This window comes from Miniopterus natalensis, chromosome 1 (genome assembly GCF_054644295.1).
Source record: "Miniopterus natalensis isolate mMinNat1 chromosome 1, mMinNat1.hap1, whole genome shotgun sequence".
NCBI classification, from domain to species: domain Eukaryota; kingdom Metazoa; phylum Chordata; class Mammalia; order Chiroptera; family Miniopteridae; genus Miniopterus; species Miniopterus natalensis.
The window spans coordinates 19,835,946-19,859,304 of record NC_142081.1 but is presented as its reverse complement, the minus strand read 5'-3'; the positions used below and the strand labels follow the sequence as shown (position 1 = coordinate 19,859,304).

The window sequence follows — 23,359 nt, the reverse complement described above, 5'->3', positions numbered from 1 at the left end:
CCTCTTTTCCTGATAGTGATTATGCTGATGGAGGCAGTTGAATTTAAATGAACAGTATTTAGGGACATATCTAGCGCTTTAACCAAACTATTCCAGAAAGGAAATATCATAGTTCACAAATTGCCTTTCTTTTGTTCAGACGTCTTATGAAACATACTGTTGTCAGTAGGTTAATACTGGAAACATTTTCACATTGGGTATTGGGCTGTCTTTAGAGTTTCTCAACAGATGACATTTGTTATATGTAGTGATTTATAGTTTTATGACTCTTAGAAACTCTGCCCTAATTAATGTCTCAGATGCTACCTTTAAAATACAAAAAGATTTTATCTCCATCTCTTAATGATCAGCAGTTGCCCTCTTACCGTTCTTGTTAGCAGTATTTGAGAATAACACTCACTTTTTTCCATGAGGATTTTTCAAAACATCTTTTTGAAGTGATAGGGTAGCAGTGAGGGTACTGCTCCTGCTGTCTGATGCTTTGATATGAGAGAGAGAGATGTTTCACTTGCAATTATTAGTTCTTTAGCAGAAAGCTGCAATATATTTATTTTGACATTTGTGCTCTCTGATGCAGTTTCTGGTAAGCTCAGAAGCTTGAATTGTAACTTTCTTAGCTGCTGCTTTTGATAAAGTGATTTACATTGTTTATATGAATCCAAGAAATGAAAAAAAACAAAAGCCTTACTGGTTGTCTAGTATTTGGACTGGTTAATGTGGTTCTGTAATATGGGTTTTGGTGTTTAGGTGGTAGAATTCAAAATTGTAATTAGTGTTTTGTATTTAGCAAGTACCTTAGTGTGCTAGCTGCTCTCCATGGCAAACAAACAACCCTCCTCCCCCAAATCCAAGGCTGTTGACTTCAAAGAGCTTACATTCTAAGTATCTCTTAAATTAATCTACTTAAGGAGAACATTAAAAGTACTGTTTCATAGCCTTAATTTGCCTCCAAAGAAGTATCTCTGATATATGATTCTAATCTTAATTTCCCTTTACCCACTTGAACTCTGTTACATCTACTCCGTTGCCGGAAGTGCCATAGGTTGCAAGTAGCCTGGGATGAGCAAGGCCTCTCTAGTGGTATCTCAGAGCACTGCTAATGTGACCCAACGCCTTCGCGGTTTTATTCGGCCAACTGTATACGTATTGAATTCTTTGATTCTTACTGTTCTTTGCAGTGTTCTGCTTTGTCACTGTCTTTCTATTAACGAGGCACTCTCAACTCCATGGTAGTTTAGTCAGAACTCAGTCAAAAAAGAAAAGAAATTCTCTGCTTTGTCCATTTATATTATGTCAAGTTTTCTTTCTCTGTTGCTGTCAGATTGTGAAGTCAGAGTTCTTTGCCTATTGGTTGTCTGGCTTCTACATTTCTTCCTTCCCTTGAATTCTATGGTTCAGATTTTCCACTCAGCAGAAATTACTTTTCAGTGTTCCAAGACAGGCAGCATGGTTTTGTGGAAAGAACATGGACTTTAGAGTCAGATAGACCTGGGTTCAAATTTGCTCTCCCAGTAACTCAACTGTTACACCTTGGGCAAGTTCCCTTAAGTTTCTGAGGCTCACTTCCCACATCTGTCAAATGAGACTAATAATAATATATGGAGTTATGGTGAAAAAGAAATGATAAAATACAGATAAATACTTAGGATAGCTCCAGACACATAGTTTACTGCCAGAAGATTTAGTGTCCTTCACACTTTTGAACCCTGTTGATTTACCCATTCCATAGTATTTACCTGTAGTCATGTTTTTCACATTTGCTGTCGTGCACCAATGCAAATAAATTAATTTATCCATCCTCCCAGACATTAATGAAGAATCTAAACAATGCTTAAGACCCATTTTGAAAATCACTTCCTAACTTGATTCACTGCTATTTGTTTTATCCTACAGTTATGTCTTTTAACTGTTTTCAGTTTTTGTTGGTGTATTTTTAAAAAAAACATGTTTTTATTGACTTCAGAGAGAGAAGAAGGGGACAGAAATAGAGAAACAGAGAAACATTGATGTGAGAGAAAACATTGGTTGGCTGCCTCCTGCACACCCCCTACTGGGAATTGAGCCCGAAACTCCAGCATGTGCCCTGACCAGGAATCGAACCCGCAACCTTTTGGTGCATGGGAGGAAGCTCATTTAACTGAGCCACACTGGCCAGGGCTGTTGGTATATTTTATTTGTTATATCATGATATTAAGCCCTGATTGGAAACATAATTTTGAATAAAAATTTTATGAAAATTTTACAAATGCTTCTGTGAAATCCAAAGACATTAAATCTATTTTCTACATTCCCTGTTTTGTAATTTTGTCCTGAAAATCAAAATTTTAAAGCATCTTTTAACATAAAGCAGTGTCCATGCTTCTATATTTTATAACCCATTAAACTAAATGTTTATGGATTTTTTTTCTTTTAATATTTGTTTGATTATTTTACTAAGGATTCAAGTAAAATTGGAAGGGAATTAAAAATTTTCCCAAATTTTTTTGCAAAGTTTTATTCTTTTTTTATTTTATTTAATTTATCTTTATTGTTGAAAGTATTACAGGTGTCCCATCCCCCCCCCAATTGACTCCCTCCACCTTGCTCCCACCCCCTCCCCAGGCCTTTACCCCATCATTGACTGTGTCCATGGGTTATGCATATATGCCTGTAACTTCTTTGGTTAATCTCTTCCCACCCTCCACCCCCCTTCCCTCTTCCCTCTGAAATATAATCGTCTGTTACATGCGTCAGTGTCTCTGGATCTATTTAGTTCATCAGATTCCTTTGTTCATTAGCTTCTTCTTAAAGAAGACCCTTCAACATTTCCTGTAGTGCTGGTCTGGTGGTGAAGAACTCCTTTAGCTTTTCCTTGTCTGAGAAGCTCTTTATCTGACCTTCAGTTCTAAATGATAGCTTTGCTGGGTAGAGTAAGCTTGGTTGTAGTTCCATGTTTTTCATCACTTTGAATATTTCTTGCCACTCCCTTCTGGCCTGGAAAGTTTCTGTTGAGAAATCAGCTGGCAGTCGTATGAGTGCTCCCTTGTATGTAATTAATTGCTTTTCTCTTGCTGCTTTTAAGATTCTCTCTTTGTCTTTAACCTTTGGCATTTTAATTATGATGTGTCTTGCTGTGAGCCTCTTTGGGTTCCTCTTGTTTGGAACCCTCTGTGCTTCCTGGACTTGTAAGTCGATTTCTTTCCCCAGGTAGGGGAAGTTTTCTGTAATTATTTTTTCAAATAGGTTTTCAATTTCTTGCTGTCTTTCCTTTCCTTCTGCCACCCCAATAATACGAATGTTGGGCTTCTTGAAGTTGTCGCAGAGGCTCCTTATGGTATCTTTATATTTCTGGATTCTTTTTTTCTTTTTGCTCTTCTGGTTTGGTGTTTTTTGTTTCCTCATGTTGCAAATTGCTGATTTGATTCTCAGCGTCCTCTACTCTACTGTTGATTCCCTGTAAATTATTCTTCATTTCAGTTCGTGTAGCCTTTATTTCAAATTGGTCCTTTATTATGTCATCGATTTTCTCAATTATTTTCGTCATACTCTTACTAATATCCTTGAGCATCCTTATAATCATTATTCTGAACTTTGTATCTGTTAGCTTGCTTGGATCTATTTCATTTAGTTCCTTTTCTAGAGATTTCTTTTGTTCTTTCTTTTGTGACATGTTTCTTTGCTTCTGCATTTTGGCTGCTTCCTGGTGTTTGTTTCTACATATTAGGTAGAGCTGCTATGTCTCCTGGAATTTGTAGAGTGGCTTTGTGTAGTAGGTGTCCTGTAGGGTCCAGTGGCTCAGCTGTCTCCCCAGTCACTTGAGCTCCCCTGTGTGGGCTGTGTGCACTGCCTGTTGTAGTTGAGCCTTGGTTGCTCTTGGTGTCCCTGGGAGGAATTGACCCCCAGACCAATCAGCTCTGAGGACCAGCTGGAACTACGGCCAGAGAGCTGCTGTGCTGGAGACACCCCTATGGAGCAGGATTTACTTCAGTGGAGCTTTGGTATTCACCAAGTGCGCCCCTTGAGTGTGTCACTTGTGGATGTGATAGGATTGTAATCCAGCATGATTGAGTCTGACCACCAGGTGCACTGTCTCTGAGGCCTCCCAGGAGGTGCAAAGTCAGCCTGTGCCAGTGCCTTGCCCAGGGCCACCCAGCATGACTACACAGCAAACCGTAGTTGGCTGCTACTTGTGCTGCGCTTGGAGGTGCCCAGGAGAGGCCAAGCTATGAGCCAGTGCAGGCTGCCGCTAGTGCCAGGCCTGGGGCCACTTATCAAGCTGTATGAGGCCCGCTGCTGCTTGTTTGAGAGATTTTAGGAAAGTCCTAAGCATGAGGCTTGAGAGGCCACTTGCACAGAAAAGCCACTGGAAATGGCCTGGATGAGCTGCAGGTGGGGAGGGGCGGGGCCTCTGGGAATCACGGGGCGGGGCCAAAGGTGTGGGTCAGGTGCTGCTATTCAAATATGGCATCTGCCTGCGGGCCGTGTGGGGGGAAGGCTCGCCAAAGGAGCCATGGTCTCTGCCAGCTCTTCTGCCTGGGAGAAAGCTGCCCCTCCACCTTTCGCCCGGATTTCAGGCAGGTTAGTTCCTCCCCAAGTGTCCCAGGTTCTTTCAAGCTGCTGCCCGGCGCTGGGCTCAGAGGGAGCGTGTCCGAGTGAGTCCGTGTGCGGGCCCTGTAAGAGGAGCTGCTGGGGCTCCCGCAGCCTCTGCGGCCCTCAGAGACAGTCCCCGCTGGTTTCACAGCCCTGAGCTGTGGGGACGTCTCTTCCCAGCCCTGGAGCCCTGGGCTGGGGCCCCTCACTCCTCTGGGAAACTCCCACCGCCGAGATTCTCTCCCGGGTTTAACCCGGGGCACTGGGTGTGGGCCCGCGGCCACATCTCTGCATTTTAGCCTGGATCTGCCGGCGTCTCCGCCCCCCCCACCACTCTCGGTGCTCCTTCAGCTCCCTGCTTGTAGGGCTTCTGTTCAGCCAGATTTCAGGAGGCTCTGAGTGATGGTGGTTCTGTATTTTAGTTGTAATTTTGATGTGGTTGCGGGAGGCGGCGGATGCAGCTGTTACCTACGGTGCCATCTTGTTTCCTTGCAGTTTTATTCTAAACATGATTGATCTGTGTGTCAGCACATTTATTTATTTTTTTATTTTTTTATTTGTTCAACAAATATTTATTGACATCCTGCTCTGTGCTGAGTACTGTTCCGGATGCTGAAAATACCACAGGCAAAGCTAAACAGATAAAGTCCCTGCCTTCACATGTTGCTTATATCTGCTAATTTCATGGTTTTTCTTTATATAGATATCTCATCATGGAGTTACCTATCAGAAAATCTATTTTTATAACTCCCATCCTAGCTTTGAAGATTAGTATATAAATTGGTCTCCCTTGTGTCCAAAGGTAAAACCATTCATGGTTATTTGTATACAGGGATGTATTAGTTAGCTTGGGCTGCTGTAACAAAATAACCATAGACTGTGTGGTTTAAACCACAGAAATGTGTTTCTCGCAGCTCTGGAGGCTGGGAAGTGCAAGATCAAGGGCCTGGCAAGGTAGGTTTTATTCTGAGGCCTCTTCTCTTGGCCTGTAGGTGGCCGCCATCTCACTGTGTGCTCACATGACCTCTTCCTTGCACCTGCTTGGGGGAGGGTGGGGAGAGAAAGCTCTTAAGGGCACTAATTCCATCAGACCAAGACCTCACCCTTCTGACCTCATCTAACCCTAATTGCCTCCCAAAAGCCACACCTCTAAATACCATCACATGGGGGGAGGGTTAGGTTAGGGCTTCAACATATGAATTTGAGGGGACACAAACATTCAGTCCATAACAGTGAGTATTGCCCAAAAGGTCAAAAGACCAGAATGCCTTTTCATAGATAATCTACACAAAGAGAAAAGTAAATGCAGGAATAGCTTCTGACAATGGGGCCTTTTCTTTCTGGTCAAAGTTACTTCTAGGAATTTAGAAAGTCAACTTACACCCGCATTTCTTGAATTATTTCATATTTTTCCTACTTGGTAGGTTCGTCTTATTTTATCAGTCATTTCATCTGTTTCAATAATAGTCTATTCTCATGCTTTATACCATCTGACTTCCCATGTTACCTTTATATTTTTCTGTTCACATAACATCAAAGTCACTTAAAACTTTTGTTCTCAGATGGCCTTCCTGATCATCACTCAGAAGGGGAAATAGCGCAGATCATTTTGGGGGATCCGTGGTGAGCATGGCACATTTGTTTGTCTTCGTGGAGTGCCCAGGGCAGTTGTCCTTGATTCAGGTCTCTTCATGTCCAGCAGCCCGAGTATTTCTCAAGTTGTAGTCTTTTGGTCACGGTTCTTTTATGTGTCACTGATGACTCTCATCACAGTATATTCCCACGCAAATTCTAAAACATCCCACAGCCCAACTTTTTATTTATTACAGATTGCTCCTTGGTTTTCTGTCTTATGTCTCAGTTCCCCTTCCCCAGTGCTGAAAAGAGTATAGTTACTGAAGTAAATACACACTTAATTTTATATTGAGTTTTTTTTCAGATTTCCCCCATGTTCTTGAAAATATTAAATGTATTCTAAACTAAGATTCGGAGTACTCGCTTAGAAAGACATGGAGACATCTTTCTTTTTTCCTGCTTGTTTCTCTCAACCCAGAGTATTTTTCTACTCTTCTGTTTTCTCCTCTTGCCTTTGAGTTTACTGGCTTTCATCTGTTTCCCAGGGTTTCCAGCTAAGGGATTAATGGCAGACATTGGGCTTTGGATTTGAGCTTACACATATTCAGAAAGATAATGATGTTGAGGGACTGAAGAGAGAGACATGAAGAAAGAGAATAAAAATGGGTTTGTTAGTTTGTTTTTCCTTCTTTTTAGCGCGCCCGCCCACTCTCTGCCAGTGATGCAGAGATGAAAAACCTTGTGGGCTCAGCCCGGGAGAAGGTGCCCACCAAGTTAGGTGGTTCTGTGCTTGGTCTGTCGATGGAGGAGGTAAGATAACTGTGCCTCAGGCTTTTGTGGGTTAACACAGGGGTCAGTGAAAATTAGTGAGTTATAATTATAATATTCATGACCAACTCCTGTCTTATATTGAAAAAGATAAGATTCAAGATGGGGGAGATTTCTTCTCAGAAAACAGTATCTTAACTATAATTAATTTCTCCCTCATGCTTCTTTCATATTCATGGGTCATAACTCTGTTGTGTCCTATAACCACATGGATTCCAATTTTCAAAATAGGTACTCATTGTATTTTCTCTTTCTCCATGTAGATCAAAGTTTTACGGAGAGTGAAGGAAGAAAATGATCGGAGAGGTGGATTTATTCGCATATTCCCTACATCAGAAACATGGGAAATATATGGGTGAGGTGACTACTACCTTTTTTTTTTAAGTCTATACCTTAGATCCACACAGTTGGATTATTGTGACACAGTATCATCGTGGCTCCCCTCGTGGCACCTTTCTTATTTTGTTTATTTATTTCTAAGTATGAATATTACCCAATCCAAGAACTAGAGCATTAACAATAATTTAATCTACCTGTGCATTACTCCTCTTTAATCCCTTGCCTCTTTCCTAACTAGCCCACTAACTCAGGGTTGGACACTCCTAAATTTTGTGTTTATCATTACCTTGATACAAAAAAAACTTTTATCATTTATAGGTCTGCCTAAACAATATGTTGTTTAATTTTAGTCATCAAGATCTGGTTTACATGCAATAAAATGCATCCATTTTAAGTGTACAGTTCAGTGATGAGTTTTAACAAATGTAAACACCAATTTACTGCCATCACCACAATCAAGTTATAGAACATTTCCATCGCCTCCAGAAGTTCCCTCATATCCCTTAATAGTCAATCCCCCATTACCTCAAGTCTCAGACATCTTCTATTTTTCTTTATGTTATGTCACTCTAGTTTTTCTAGAATTTCATATAAATGGAATCATACAGTATGTACTGTTTGGTGTCAGGATTCTTTTTGGTGCAATGTTTTTGAGATATATCTATGTTGTTTTTTAAAGTAAGAGTTCACGCCTTATTATAGTTAGGTACTGTTTTAGTATATGAATATACCACAATTTGTTTATCCATTCAGCTGTTGTACAGCATTAGGGTTGTGTCCAGTTTGGGGCTCTTATGGAGAAAGCTGCTATGAACATTCATGTACAAGTACCTGTATGGATATATGTTTTTATTTCTCTTGGATAAATACATAGGAATGGATAGCCTGCCCGCATGGCTAAGCAGTTGAGCACTGACCTATGATCGTGGTTTGATTCCCAGTCAGGGCACATGGCTGGGTTGCAGGCTCGATCCCCAGTAGGGGGCTTGCAGGAGGCAGCTGATCAGTGACTCTCTCATCATTGATGTTTCTCTCTCTCCCTGTCCTTTCCTCTCTCTGAAATCAATAAAGACATATTTTTTAAAATAAGTAAATTCATACATAGGAATGGAATAGGTGGGTCATTTGATAAGGAATAAAGGATAGTAGTACTATTTTACATTTTGCCAATATAAAATATCTAAGAGTTCCAGTTGCTCCCTATCCTTGTCAACACTTGTTATTGTCAGGCTTTTAGTTTTAGGCATTCTGGTATTAGCATATCTCTATGGTTTTAATTTTCTCGTCTATGAATTATGATATTGAGCATTCATGTGCTATTGACTATTTGTGTACCTTATTTTTCCATATTAAATTTAGGATTTTTATCTTTTTATTACTGTGTTTTAAAGGACTATTGATACAAGTCCTTTCTCAGATATTTACATTGTTAATATTTTCTTCAAATATGTGGCTACTTTTTCACTTTTGTAGCAGTGGCTTTTAAAGAACAGAAGTTTTAAATTTCAGTGAAGTCCAGTTATCCAAATTTTTATTAATACACATTTACTGAGTATTAACTAAGTGTCTAGTACTTTGCTTGGTGGTCTGGAGTATAAAATATTATATGGCATCCCTGCTCTTTGAGAGTTAACAGTATGATGATGGAGAAATTATGTATACATATAATAAAAATAGCTCAGATTTATATAGCTCTATGTAATTATACTTAAACATAATTGTTATTCTCATTTTAATAAGGAAAGTGAGGCCCTGGAAAGTTGTGTAACTTGTTCATGATCTCACAGCAGGACTTGATTCAGGGATCTTTAACTCCAGATCCTACTTTTTTCCTGCTTTATCAAGCTGCTTTCCAAGAAGAAAAATTTTACTCTATGAGACAGTATATGATAAGTCCCTCAGATAGACGCTAAAGGTCAGGGTAGTTCAGACAAAGGCACGTCGATAGACTTGGAGCAGTCATATCAGGAAGACTTCGTGCAGTAGGGCAGAGGCAGAAAGATCAGTGGGAGGTGTGGTGTGAGAGGATTGTAAGGAGACTTGCCTGGCTGTACTGCAGGGTCCATGTTGGGGAACCGTATGGACAAAGTGTGAGTTAATCGGTGGTACAGATTATCCAACTTTGAAAGCTTGGAAGAAAGTGTGTATGCCTCCAGCAATAGGCATCAAGGAGCCATTGAAAGCTCTTGTGGAATATCTTGATTGAAACAATCTTGTGTCCACAATTTCATGGTTTTGCATCCCCCATTCCCAGTTTCATTTAACCATTTCCTCCACCTAGATAGGATTTTTTCGTGGTGGTTTCATTTTCATTTTTTCAGTTTTATTTTCTGAATTTACTATATCATCTTTTAATAATGCAAGAAATCCTGCTTTTAGTTCTTATCTTCTAAATGAAGTCCTCTATTTTTTTCACTTTACTATATTTGCTGCTACTCTAGTATTTTATAATTTTAATTTGAGCAACTGCCTCCTCTTTTGCCACCTTAGAAACAGTATATTAGCAACCTGTCACTTCTGTGGTTTTATTTCTGTATTTTCTGTCAACAAGTTTAAGAAATAACCAGTTTCTTTCTTTGTCTTTCAGGTCCTACCTCGAACACAAGACCTCCATGAACTATATGCTAGCAACGCGTCTCTTTCCGGACAGGTGGGCATTTGCTATTCTTAAAAATTTGGTAGGACTAGGTCACAAAATTAGGAAATAGTACATGCAAATGAAGGAAAAAAGCTCTATAAAAGTCTTCGTGTAAAATCTTTGATAAAAAGGGCCTTGCAGAAAACAGCATAATAACTCATTTTTCTAGGATTCATTCACTCTCAGCACTTTGTAACATTTCTAGAGGCTAAGAAAGTTAAACTAGTTCAGCTGCCTTTATGTAGAGTGGGGAATATGTGTTTCACTACTAACAAATATACCTTTTTATTAATAGATTTATTGAGTATTAACCAGGTGTCTAACACTTTGCTTGGTGCTTTGGAATATAAATTTTAAAGATCTTTTAATTTTAAAAGTTAAATCATAAAGATCTTTAAATAATCTTAACAGATGCCCTAAACTTTATTCTTTTTAAAGGAAGGCCCTTATTCAGTGCCTTTTTACTTTAGACACAATTTTAGCAGACATGGTAATCTGTTTTTCCAGACTAGAAGAGATTAGAATGATCAGATTAGAAAAGGTGGAGGGGAGGTAATTCACAAAATAAATATGCTGAGAATTGTGAGAAATGACAACTGATAACCTCAATAGGGGAAATAGGGGAAAATGATGGAAAACAGACATTGGAATTCAAATAGCACAGCAATCAGAGACCGCTTAGTCCCACATACTTTGCTGCCCCTGAGACATAGCTGCATTACAGTACAGTTCAGTAATTGACTATCAAAATAAAGTACCTCTGTTATTTAGAGGAACCTATGTTAGATTCATGGTATATGTCCTTTTTATCAGGATTCTTAAAATAGATACCCAGATTTTAGCCATTTCTTGCAATTTCATGATCTATTATCAGGAAATATATGGGATTTGCAATTTCGCTCTGTAAATTTGTGGTTATTACCTTTGATGAACTAATTACACTGTGCAACTTCTAATGAAAGAGATCTTCAGATTTACTTAGAAGACACAGAAGCTGTTTTTTTACGAGGCTCCCCTGTCTTTAGAGTTCATATGTGTTACTTTTCATTACTTTGGTTTTGTAGTAGCTGAGCACTTTCAGTCTGAAGATTTAAGTCTTTCAACTGTAGGAAATATACCCCTCATCCAGCCTTTCCTCTCCTCGTGGAACTTCTGTTAGATGAGCTTTGGATCTTTTGCTATGTCCTCCATAGTTCTTTACTTTTTTCTCATACTTTTCATGTCATTATCTCTTAGCTTTAAATTCTGGGAGAATTTGAACTTTGTCTCCTAAAACTCTAAATAAATCTAAACTCTAAAAACTTCAGCCTTATCTTGCTATTTGAGACCAGCACAGAAGAGGGTTGTTTATTTTTTTATTTTGGCAAGTACGACTTTAATATCGAAGAACTATTTTTGCTTTCTGATTAGTTTTCATAGTTTTTGGATGTAATATCTTTTCATATCTGTTTGACTTTGTTTTTTTAAAGAATAGTTTATTGATTTTTAGAGAGAGAGGAAGGGAGACAGAGAGAGAGAAAGAAACATCGATAGGAGAGAGCAACATCAATTGGCTGCCTCCTGCATGCCTCCCACTGGGGATCAAGCCCCCAACCTGGGTATGTGCCCTTGACTGGAATCAATCCAGCATCTTCCAGGTGGGTAGGAGGATGCCTAACCAACTGAGCCATACAGGCGAGGGCTCTTTAACTTTCTTAATTAGTTTAATATTTCTGTTTTTTGTATTATATTTAATTCTTCTGGATTAGTTCTGTTTATATCATTCTGTCTAGTTTATACTGTGATATTTTCTCACATATTTGATGATCTGATTTGCAGTCATATTTATAAGTAATGGACTGTTGTAGGATAGGCAGGTTGCACGAGTTTCCTCGCAGGTCGTATTGGTCTGTTTCTGAACTGACGTGGACTCTGTGCTTGCATCTTGGTTGTTCCACATTTGGACTTCATATGAGGGAAAGGCAGGGTGGAGCACCACAATAGCCAAAATTAGGAAACAGTCTCCTAGGGTAGCATACTATAAAAAAATTTGAGATGAATAATATGTGTGCTTTTTATTAACACATTCAATAACAACACCTAGCAGTGGGTTTCATAACCACTGTACTTTAAAAAGTATCATAAATGTTGGCAATATTTTGAGACACCTGTCAACAATTCTAAAGTAATGTGAAAAAACATGGTATTTCTTTTGGTAATGAAGTCACACTAATACTACTGAGGATGTTTTCCTACCTGTATGTGAAGGAAATGCTAAATTTCAGTTAGGAAGATTAATATTTTTTCTATCTACTCCCTGAATTTTTTCTTCGGGCCCCAGTTAACACTTCTGCATTCTAAAACTTGGATTAAAAAATACCCAAATTTTCTTGTTTAGCAGAGAAAGGCCCTCATGATCTACTCTGGACTACCTTTTCAGCCTGGTCTCCATTTCTCCACACAACCCGGGGCCAGCCAGACCCCATCTACTTGCTCTTTCATGCCCCCTTATCCTTACGGACTCGCCGTACCTTAGAATGACCTTTAGTGCGTCCCCAAATCCTTTTCTCGCTCTGTCCTTCATCCTCCTACCTGAACTAGGAGGAGGTTCTCCCAGCCCTTTTAACCCCTCAGTCTGATTTAGATTCTCATATATTATAATTGCCTGTTTACTAACTAGTCTGTCTACTTTATAAGTTGACTTTTAAGAGTAAATACTTTGTTATGTTCATCTTTATCAGTATCAAGAATCTACCACATGGTAGGCTCACGCACAGAAACTCTTTGGAAATATTGAAAAATTGTAATTGTATTTATTGCAAGCCCTAACATCTTTCAATAGTCTGTTCTCTTCAATCTGAATTGATGTTTTCCCTCTTGCAGATTCCATTGTATTATTGTCAGAACTACTTTCAAACTAATTCTCTAATCATTTCCTTTAGATTAATTTTGTCTGTCTTTCCTGCCCTCCTCCACTCCTCCCTCACCTAACCACCCTGCCCTGGCCAACAGTGTCGTACATACTTTCTTACAGTATGGCAGTATTTTTAACCCTGTCATATTAGTAACACCTGGGGGTCTTGTAAACCATGTTTATCCCCAGTCTCACCCCCAGACTGAAGTATTAGTACTTACTAAAAAGCTGCCTAGGTGATGGTAATGTGAAACCATAATTGCAAATTAGTGGAAAAAACCATTATCTGATGGAAAAGTTAAACTCATCTTGAGACTTTCTGATGACAGTGTGACGATATGAGGGCATTAGCATAAATAGAAGACATAGGAAGGGAAAGACAAAACATCTTGGTGAAGACATACTTTTCACTTGATTTTCTATAGATAGAAAATCTTGATATTGATTGCATTTGCATCTTTTAAAAAAGTACCAAAGGTTACATGTGTGATTCCATTTATATAATATTTTGAAATGATAAAATTTTAGAATGGAGAACAGATTGAAGGGAGCCTGGGGTTAGGTAAGAGGTGAGTCGTCATGAAAGGGCAACATGGGATCCTTATGGTGATGGACTTGTTCAGTATCTTGTCCAGTGTTGGCTCCATGAACTTGCATAGTGATAAAATTGTACTGAACTAAATATACACCTTTACAAATGAATTTAAGTAAAACTGGGGAAATTTTTAAAAGAGTCTTAGGTGAGAGGAAATTGAATGAGGAGAAAATGTTTTAAAAGAAAAACAAAAGCCAATTTAAACATGAATGGAATTCACTTCCTTTCGTTAGAGCCCAGCAAGTCCTGGAGAGCAAGCATCACATGTAGAAGATCTATTTCTCCTGAGCAGCTTTTTGAACCTCATCAGAATTGCCATTGTTTTCTTTTCCTAATACAGTTCAGTGAAAGTATAGAGAGACCTAAGCCCTGGGTTCAAATTTAAACTTGTTAAGCTCTGACCGTGGGCATGTCACAAAATGGTCTTTTTGTAAATGGGGCTGATGACTTCTTCACGTGACTGTTGTGAAGAATACTGTGGCCTGGTTTATGACTACAAATACACATGCAAGGAATTGTTAGGTTTTTTTCTAGAACTCCTTTCTTCTAGCTCTGTTTTTCACTGATCCTCCCTCAAGCTCAGGGCACTGGATTCTATTCTGACCATATTCTCAATGCATCTCTCTGCTTCTCCCTCAGGATGCCTTCCCTGGCATAATTGCATATTGAATCTCTACACTACAAATTTCGGGGGTGTGTGTGTGTGTGTGTGTGTGTGTGTCAGAGAGAGAGAGGGAGAGAAAGAGAGAACTCAGGAGAGAATATCCGCATAGGACTCTAACCCACTTGTCCTTTCTACTTCTCTAGGGGAAACCCAAGAAGAAGCTTATTGACAGGAAGAACACGGTAACTGATTTTTAAAAGTTGAGCAATTTTTTCCATGTGCGTAGTATGTGATCATGCACAGACTAAGCATGATATACTTCATATACCCATTTTCAGTTTGGCTGAGCTTGAGTAGTAACATAAAAATGTTTTCTATTGAAATACTATTCTGTGGCAACTTTTTACAAATGAAGTTTGGGATTTATGTACTTATTTGTAACTACAGGTATATCATTTCAACTCATAATAATAGTATTCTTATTTGGATATGCAAGAGAGACCGAAGTATTAATGAGATTTCAAGACTGTTCGTGTTAGATTCAAGTAAAAGGTTATGTTTTAGCCTTGACATTCCTGGGACATACAGCTCTGCACCTTATGGGACTGAGTAGAACTGCTCCCAGTTTGCCACAGAACTAAAGGTATGCAAAATACCTGTGGCTGTTCATTTTGGCAGAGGAGAGAAAGGTCTTAGAGGAAGGGCTGGGATGGCCTTATTCAACTGAAGATTCCAATCACAACGAACTCTTCAGCCTAAACTCACACTCTCTAATTTGAGACATTACATACATCCCCTTTGTTTTATATCTCTTTAAAAAGCAAAATGAGAACAAGAAGCAGCATTCTAGATCTAGCTTTTTGTTCTACATGTAAGGATGAAGATAAACTCATTTCTCATTCAAATCTAATTTTTCTTTAAGAAAGGAAAACTAATGATTGTCATTTAATTAAAGGAAAATAGAGAAATCAAGTTTGTAGCTTGTTTCCAAATGAAAGTCATACTTAGTTTATAAGTTTCCTCCAGTTTTTAGTCAAGGAATATGCTTCCTGGAGTATATGCTATCAATTTGGAAATTAGTAAAAACAAAATAAAAAGTAAGAAAAATAAAACCTTAAACAATAAGAATATTTAAAGATCAATGAGTTCTGTCCTTTGTTCCTTTTTTGCCATTCATTTTAAATGGCCATCAGTAAGGGTTTTTTTGTGGTATAGAGGCATAAGCAAATGAAAAGTGGCATGACAGACCATATGCTATAGCATGAAACAAATCTTAATCTATTTAAAAGGATTAAAATCATATGGGGTATATCCCTTGACCACAGTGGAATTAGAAACAAGTAACAATAGAAAATCTCCAAATATTTAGGAATTAACACATTTCTAAATAATGCTTGGTTGAAAGAAGAAATCATGAAGGAAATTAGAACAATTTTGAACCAGAAGGTAATAAAAATATAACATGAAACTGTGTGGGATGCTGCTAAGGGAGTGCTTCAAGGGAAATTTATATCTTCAAGTGCTTGTATTAGAAAACAGTCCTAAGTCGCTGATCTAATACCCGTTTTATGAAACTGGAAAGAGAAGTGTAACTCAAAGTGAGTAGAATAAAGGAAGTAATAAAGGGCAAATAGCAAATAAATGGAAAACAAAGAAAATCAATAAAATCTGAAATTGTTCATTGATAAGATAGCAGAATTGATAAACTCTTATGTAGACGGATCTAGAAAAAAACAGAGAACACTAATTACCAATATGAGATAGAAAAGAGGGATATCACTATAGATTTTACAGACATAAGAAAGATTTTAAGGGAATATTATTAACCTTATTCCACTACCTTGACAACTTAGATGAAATGTCTGAATTCCTGGTGGAGAGGAAACACTTAGCAAAACTGACATAAGCCAAAATAAAATATTTGAATAACCCTATTCCTCTTCAGAATATTGAATTTGTAATCAAAAACCTTTCTACAAAGAAAACTCCAAGTCTAGTAGTTTCACTGGTAAACTCTATCAAGCATTTGAGGAAGAAAACCAGTCTTACACAAACTCTTTCAAAAATCTAGGAAGGGCCCGGCCAGGCATGGCTCAGCGGTTGAGTGTCGACCTAGGATCCAGGAGATCAGGGTTCGATTCCCGGTCAGGGCATATGCCCGGGTTGCGGGCTGCAGCCGATCAATGACCCTCTCATCATTGATGTTTCTATCTCTCTCTCTCTCCCTCTCCTTTCCTCTCTCTGAAATCAATAAAGATATATTTAAAAAAAAAAAAAAAATCTAGGAAGGGACACTTCCCGATTTATTTTATGATGCCAGCATAACTATCACACCAAAATCTGACAAAGACATTTTTAAAAAAAGAAAATCACAGGCTAATGTCTTCGTGAACATAGATACAGAATTTCTTAAAAGAATATTAGCAAATAGAATCCACCAGTATATAAAAAGGATAATACATATGACTAAAGTGAGATTTTTCCCCAGTAATGCAAGGTTGGTTTGACATTTGAAAATTAGTCAAGCCCTGGCCAGGATAGCTCTGGGTTGGAGCATTGTCCCTATGCGCCAGGATTGGTGGTTCGGTCCCCCGTCAGGGCACATACAAGCATCAACCAATGGGTGCATAAGTTAGTGGACAACAAATCAGTGTTTCTCTCTCCCTTCTATCTCTAAAATCAATAAAATAAAAATTTTTAAAAATTAGTCAATATAATTCATCATATTAAATCAAGGGAAAACACCAGATCATTTTATTAGCAGCAAAAAAAGGAGAAAAAAACATCTGATGAAAACTAACGTTTGTGGGAAAAACTCTTAGTAGATCAGGAACAGAAGCGTACTTTATCAATCTGATTTAAAAAAAAAAAAAAAAAAAGACTTTCCCCCTATAATTAGCAATAAGGTAAGATATCTGCTCTCACCACATGTATTTCCTTTACTAGAGGTCCTAAGCAGTGCAGTAAAGAAAGAAAAAAAAAAAGTAAAAGGCACATATATTGGAAAGGAGAAAGTTAAGTATCTATATTCTTGGATGACATCAGGTTAGTAGAAAATCCCAAGATATCTACAGAATATAAGAACACACAAGTATACTTAACAAGATCTTGGGATACAAGATCAGTATACTAAACATTTTTAATATACTAGTCATAAATGATTGGAAAGTGAAATTTAAAATTCTATTTATAATAGCATTTGAAAATGTAAAATTCTTAGGACAAATTTAACAAACTATGTTCAATACCTACACAGTAAAAGTTACTAAATAATACTAAAGACATTTAAAAAGATTTAAATAAGTGGAGAGATATGTCATGTTCATGGACTAGAAGACATAATATTGTAAATATCCATTCTTTCCAAATTGATCTAAAGATCCAGTGCAATCCCAATTATGAGTCTAGTCAATTTTTTTGTAGAAACTGACCAACTGTTTTATTTATTTATATGGAAATGTAAGACAGTTAGAATATCCAAGATAATCTTGGAAAAGATTTAGAGTACACGACTTACAGAAATTCTGTAATGCTATAGTAATCAAAACTGTGGAAAATTGATTGCTGAAACAGAATAAAGAGCCCAGAAATAGGCTTATATTTATAATATAATTCAGTGAGGAAAGGAAACTTGAACAAGTGGGGCTAGAACTAGATACCAATATTTAAAAAAAATGAAACTCAACCCCTATCTGTCTAAAAAATTGAAGATGATTCATAGACATAAACATAAAAGCTATTACAATAAAACTTCTTGAGGAAAATATCTCTGACTTTGGGTTTGGCAAAAGTTTTTAGACATGACACAGAAAGCAATAAACAAAAAGGAAAAAATGATAAGCTCAATTTTCTCAAAATTAAAAACTTTTGTTTATCATAAGATACTGTTAAGAAAATAACCAGGCAAGCCATCAAAAGGGAGATACATGAATAGCCAATATGCTTATGAAAATGTGCTTAACAACATTAATTATCAGAGAACTGCAAATTAAGTCATGAGATACCACTAAACATCCAGCAAAATGGATAAAATTCTTTCAAATCATCACGTTGTATGTTTTAAATATCTTACAATTTTATTTGTGAATTATACTTCAATGAAGCTGTGGGTGGGGTGGTGAATGACTGACATCACATGGTGAGGATGTGGAACCAGTAATGGAACTCTTATAAATTGTCATTGGCAGTACAAGCACTTTAGAAAGATCTGGCAGTTTGTTAGAAAGGCTAGAAAATTCCATTTGGAGATCTTTACTCAGGAGAAATGAAAAACATAACCACAAAATGGCTTGTACAAATACGTTTACGGCAGCTTCATTCATAATATTCCAAAACTGGAAACAACTTAGGTGTCTAACAACAGGAGAGTAGGTAAACTGTGGACTGTTTTTACAATGGACTAATCCTCAGCAATAAAAAGGGATCAGTGCTGATACACACAACATGGATAAATGTCAAAAGCATGCTGTATGAAAGGAGCCTTGCACAAAAGAGTTCATACTATATGATTTCATTTTTATAAAGTTCCAGAACAGGCAACCTAAATATGTGATAAAATTGAGAATAGTGCTTTTCTTTGGGAATGTAAGAAAGGGATTGAGTGGGAAGGGGCATGAGTTCTTTCTTTTTTTTTCTTTTTTTTTAATATATCTTTATTGATTTCAGAGAGAGGAAAGAAGAGGGAGAGAGATAGAAACATCAATGATGAGAGAGTCATTGATCGAGCCCGCAACCCGGGCATGTGCCCTGACTGGGAATTGAACCCCGATCGCCTGGATCCCAGGTCGATGCTCAACCGCTGAGCCACGCCCGGCCGGGCTCTGAGGGGATAGTAATGTTAGAGTTTGGGTTCTCTAACTATACGTTTGTCAAAACCCATCAAATGGAAATGTGATATTTGGGTATTTCACTGTGTGTAGTTTTTAGTTCGCCAAAAAAAAACACAAAAAAACAAACAAAAAAAAACCCCACCAAAAAAATGCAAACAAATATTGAACTCTAGATACTGATATACATATTGAAGTGTTTAGGAGTGAAGTGCTCTGATATCTGTGTCCAACTTTGAAATGCTTTTAAAATTAAATGGATCGAGTGCTCACTTCAGCGGCACATATACTAAAATTAAATGGATTGACGGATGAAGAATGGAAGATTGGATATACATGTGATGAAACAAATGCAGTAAAATATTCATTGTGTTCATTGTAGACACTAGGAAGTGGGTAAATGGATATTCACTGTACACTGTTTACACTTTTCTGTTCATTTAAATATTTTCATAATAAATTGTTGGCAAAATAAAATGAAGTGGATGTACCTAAAGGGTATTATAACTTATTTATGGGGAATTCAACTGTTTATTAATTTGAAAATTGTTATATGTCAGCGGTGCACTGGGCAATCTGATAAGCATCGCTGATCCAGTAATCACGACACGCATGTTTCTTGCCCTCCTGTTTATCAGATTCATATTTCCCCCCGCATTTTCTACCCCCATTTCTTGTACTAGTTAGTATTTATCTGTCTACTCTGGGTTTCTTAGAAGCTCATAGTTGTTATTTTAAAATATCAGATTTGTTTTATTTTCTTTATTACTTAATTGGCTAAAAATCTGTTTTCACAACATTGTGTCTGTGTATATGAAGTAGGGTGGGTCAGTGTTCAGTTGCTGGGACTACCATAAGCTGAGTTTGAACTATTTTTAAAGTTCATTAATTTGCTTCTCGTTTCTGCCCCTGGTGTCAGGACTTTCCCTGTTGTTGGCTCAATTTTCTACTCTAAAGAGAAGGCCTCCAAAAGATTTACTATTCTTTTCATGAACCCAGAAATCCCTACAAATCCTAAGTAGACCAAAAGACATAGCATTTTCATCGAACTCAGAGACCAGAAAACTTCAGAGGAATGAGGATGATTCTCTGACCTCAGAGGGAGTACACTTGGATTTCTAGAGCATTGAAGAGGGAGAGTTCAGAGCTGCCTGCTTTCAGACCCTAACATAAATACTTCTTTTCTGGCCCCCAAGAACCCTCTTTCTCTTTGGTTATCTCTGCTGCCCTGTACCTTGCCCGGTCCTTCTCTGGGTTGGACCTGATAGCTGTCACTTCTCTAATTTGTTATTTACTTTAATGCCTAAGGTAGCTGCTGCCACCCCCTTTCCCCATCCCATCTCCCATTCATGAGCTGATTGAATTTGGCCTTGTCCTACGTCTGCTGCCTGCCCTCATCTCTGCCTCTAACTCCTCACCTGTACTCAACACCGAAGAGTCCCTGTCACCTCTGCCCACCTGCTCCTATAACTAAGTGGGCCCTAAGGGAAGAGTTCTTCATGTGAGAATGCCTGAGACTTGGTGCATCCCAGGTCTTGGTAACTTTTTACTGAGACACTTTCTCTGTGAGTCTCAGTCAGCTCTGCTACCATATTCACGGGTTATCAGCCATTCCTCCCCTCATCTCAACTTCTGCTATACTTATTAAATATTGTACATTCAAAAGAATATTTGTATAATTCTAAGTTATAATGATAGCAATAAAACAAATACCTCTAGCCACCACTTAGCCTGAGAATTAAAATGTCACCTGTATCTCCCAGTCCCCCTTAAGGTATAAGGTACTGGGTAGCACTTTATGATCTCTGCAATAAATAGCCAGTGTTACTGAATACTAAACATTGTCTTCAGATATGTTTTTGTTGAGAACATTTAACAAATTCAGATAGGCCATTAGTGAAGTTTTAATGTAGATTCCAATAGTTTGATTCATCTGTCAAACCTTTTATAGTTCACTGGAGTTACCTACTGAGTGTGCCCAGTCTGTCATCACAGATTTCTGCCAAGCTTAGCCTTAGAATAAAGGAAGGAACTTTCTGAAGGTTGTTTTTTCCCGTAGAATAACTACTGATGGTGCACCGGAATTGAAAGTAGAGAGTATGAATTCAAAAGCCAAACTGCATGCTGCTCTTTATGAGAGGAAGCTCCTGTCTTTGGAGGTGCGAAAACGTAGACGACGGAATGGGAGATTGAGGGCAATGAGGGCAAAATACCCAGGTACGTGCTGGTGAGCTGTCCCCAAAGTCCAGCATCTGGGCTCTGCCTGACTGATTTAATCAACCACTTAGTAGTCAATGAATCGGAACCTTCCTGATCACATATACTTAATTGTTTGTATAGTCCGTTTTCTCTGAAACTGAATTTCAAAAGGATTATAATAAGTTTTTAAACCTTCCATTCTATAACATTTGTATTGGATTCCTGAAGCATATACATTTTGGCTTTTGCTCATATTTCAGCATCATATAATATCTGGTACTTTAGAAATAGCATTAGCTTAAGTTTGCACGAATCCTGAGCGTCATTGTTCAGGGTTTTCATGATTAGGTATTAAGTCCAGTATATCCTTTGACATTGCTGAATGGTGTGAATATTTTGTTTCATTTTTGTTTTTTGTTAATCCTCACCTGAGGATACTTTTTCTCTTGCTCTTCAGAGAGTGAAAGGGAGGGAGGGAGAGAGAGAGAGAAAAAAACATTGATGTGAGAGAGAGACATCGATTGGTTGCCTCCCAAATGTACCTGGACTGGGGATCAAACCCGAGACCCTTTAGTGTGCGGGCCGACGCTCTAACCACTGAGCTACACCCGCCAGTGGTGTACGTATTTTAAACATGAGCAGATGAACGGGAATTTCTTTCTCTCCCAGATTCTCCCATATCTCTTTGTTGCTGACTGACTGACTGCCTTTCTTTCCCTCCTTCCCTCATTTGTTGAGCAGCTGTATTAGGCACGTTAGTCACTGGGGTTTTGTTGGCGAGTAAAAAAGATTTAGTCCTTATTCTCATAGACCTTCCAAGTCATGAAGGAAAAGGGTAATGAATAAGCCCAGGAGAGAAAGATATTCCCCTGCTCTTTGTACCTTCATGAGCGGGCGCCCTTCTAGAAACCTCTCACACACTAGAGATTACTAACATGTTTTTGCCTTAAGTTGTGAGAGAGCCATTGGTATTATGATGAGAAACATCAACTAATGAAGATCATTAGTAGGCTCTTAGAATATATTAGGTTGGAGAGTGACATTGTGTGCTATGAATTTGTGTGTTACTTGTGGTCTGGTTTAGATATGGGTTTTTCTAAAAAGATAAAAGGAAGGTATTGGGAGAGAGGAAAATGTCATCCTTTTTTCAGCAACATTAGTGGTTCTTCGCATTTAGTGATTGCCCAGCCGGCTGAAATGAACGTTAGGCCTGAGACAGAGAGCGAGGAGGAAGATGGAGTCGCATTAGACGGCGATGACGAGGAACAGGAGGCTTCCCAGGAGGAGCTTGCAGGGTCCCCTGCAGAGAATCGAGCCAAATACTCATCCCCACTGACTGTTACGGTAGAAAATTCACCCAGAGAAAATGCCATGAGAGTTCCTGAGTGGACCCATAAAGGTGAACAGTGCTGCAAAATGGAGATTCAGGAGCCAGAGCCTAAATTTAACCTGATGCAGATCCTGCAAGAGAATGGCAACCTTAGGTATGTACCTTTTGTAATTATAATAGTAAACCTGGCAAAGGTTCATTTGTACTGTGTGCCAGGTACTGTGCTGGTGGCTTTACAGCCATTTTCCATTTCTTATTCACAGCAGTCCTATGAAGTCATGACTGTGATTTGACATTACTGTTAAGGAAACTGAGCCTTAGAGAAGTTACTTGTCCAAGGTATAAAGCTGTGATACAAACCCAGGTCTTATTGGCTGGTTGAATATTTGTTGGGTTTTAGTGTCACTCACTAAGAGCACCAGGTGACTGAGACAAGGACCTTAAGCAGCTCATGGTTCAATATGGGGACACTTAAAGAGCAGGGGCTATGGCCCCAATATGGACAAAGTCCTCTTAGGACACAGAAAAAGGACTGATTGGTCTTGCTTAGGAAGGCTAGGGAGACATTAGGGAGGAGGTAATATTTGAACCAGGCTTCAAATAATGAGTAGGATTGCAGGAGGTTTGGGAGGTACCAACTAAATGTGGGAATGGTAATAGAGGAAATAAAGACACAGAGGTGTGATAGTATAGTCAGTCATTCAGCCCCTCAACAGTATTTATTGAGCACCTGCTCTGTGCCAGGAATTGTGGGAGGCTACATAGTATGACAATGGGGACCAAGACAGCTCATGGAGCTTACTCAAGTGGGGAAGACTGACAGTAAACAAAGAAGCAGATAATTCCAGGCAGTAGGAAGTGCTGTGCAGACAACAAAACAGGGTACAGCGTGAGAGTGTAATGGGGCAGAGGGTTTCTACAGATCGGTGTTTGGACATGAAGAGGTAGCTTCAAGGAGAGTCC

General features: G+C 38.4%; 1 protein-coding gene across 1 annotated transcript in view; it reads left to right on the top strand.

Annotated features, from left to right (window-relative positions):
• The window catches only part of TTLL5 (tubulin tyrosine ligase like 5), a 195,129-nt gene that overhangs the window by 60,765 nt on the left and 111,005 nt on the right, over window positions 1-23,359 (top strand). Inside the window, exons 17-22 of the mRNA XM_087818959.1 lie at window positions 6,841-6,954; window positions 7,236-7,327; window positions 9,899-9,961; window positions 14,245-14,283; window positions 20,927-21,084; window positions 22,244-22,550. Of these exons, the coding sequence (XP_087675085.1) occupies window positions 6,841-6,954; window positions 7,236-7,327; window positions 9,899-9,961; window positions 14,245-14,283; window positions 20,927-21,084; window positions 22,244-22,550 (773 nt within the window). The remainder of the gene's footprint in view (window positions 1-6,840; window positions 6,955-7,235; window positions 7,328-9,898; window positions 9,962-14,244; window positions 14,284-20,926; window positions 21,085-22,243; window positions 22,551-23,359) is intronic.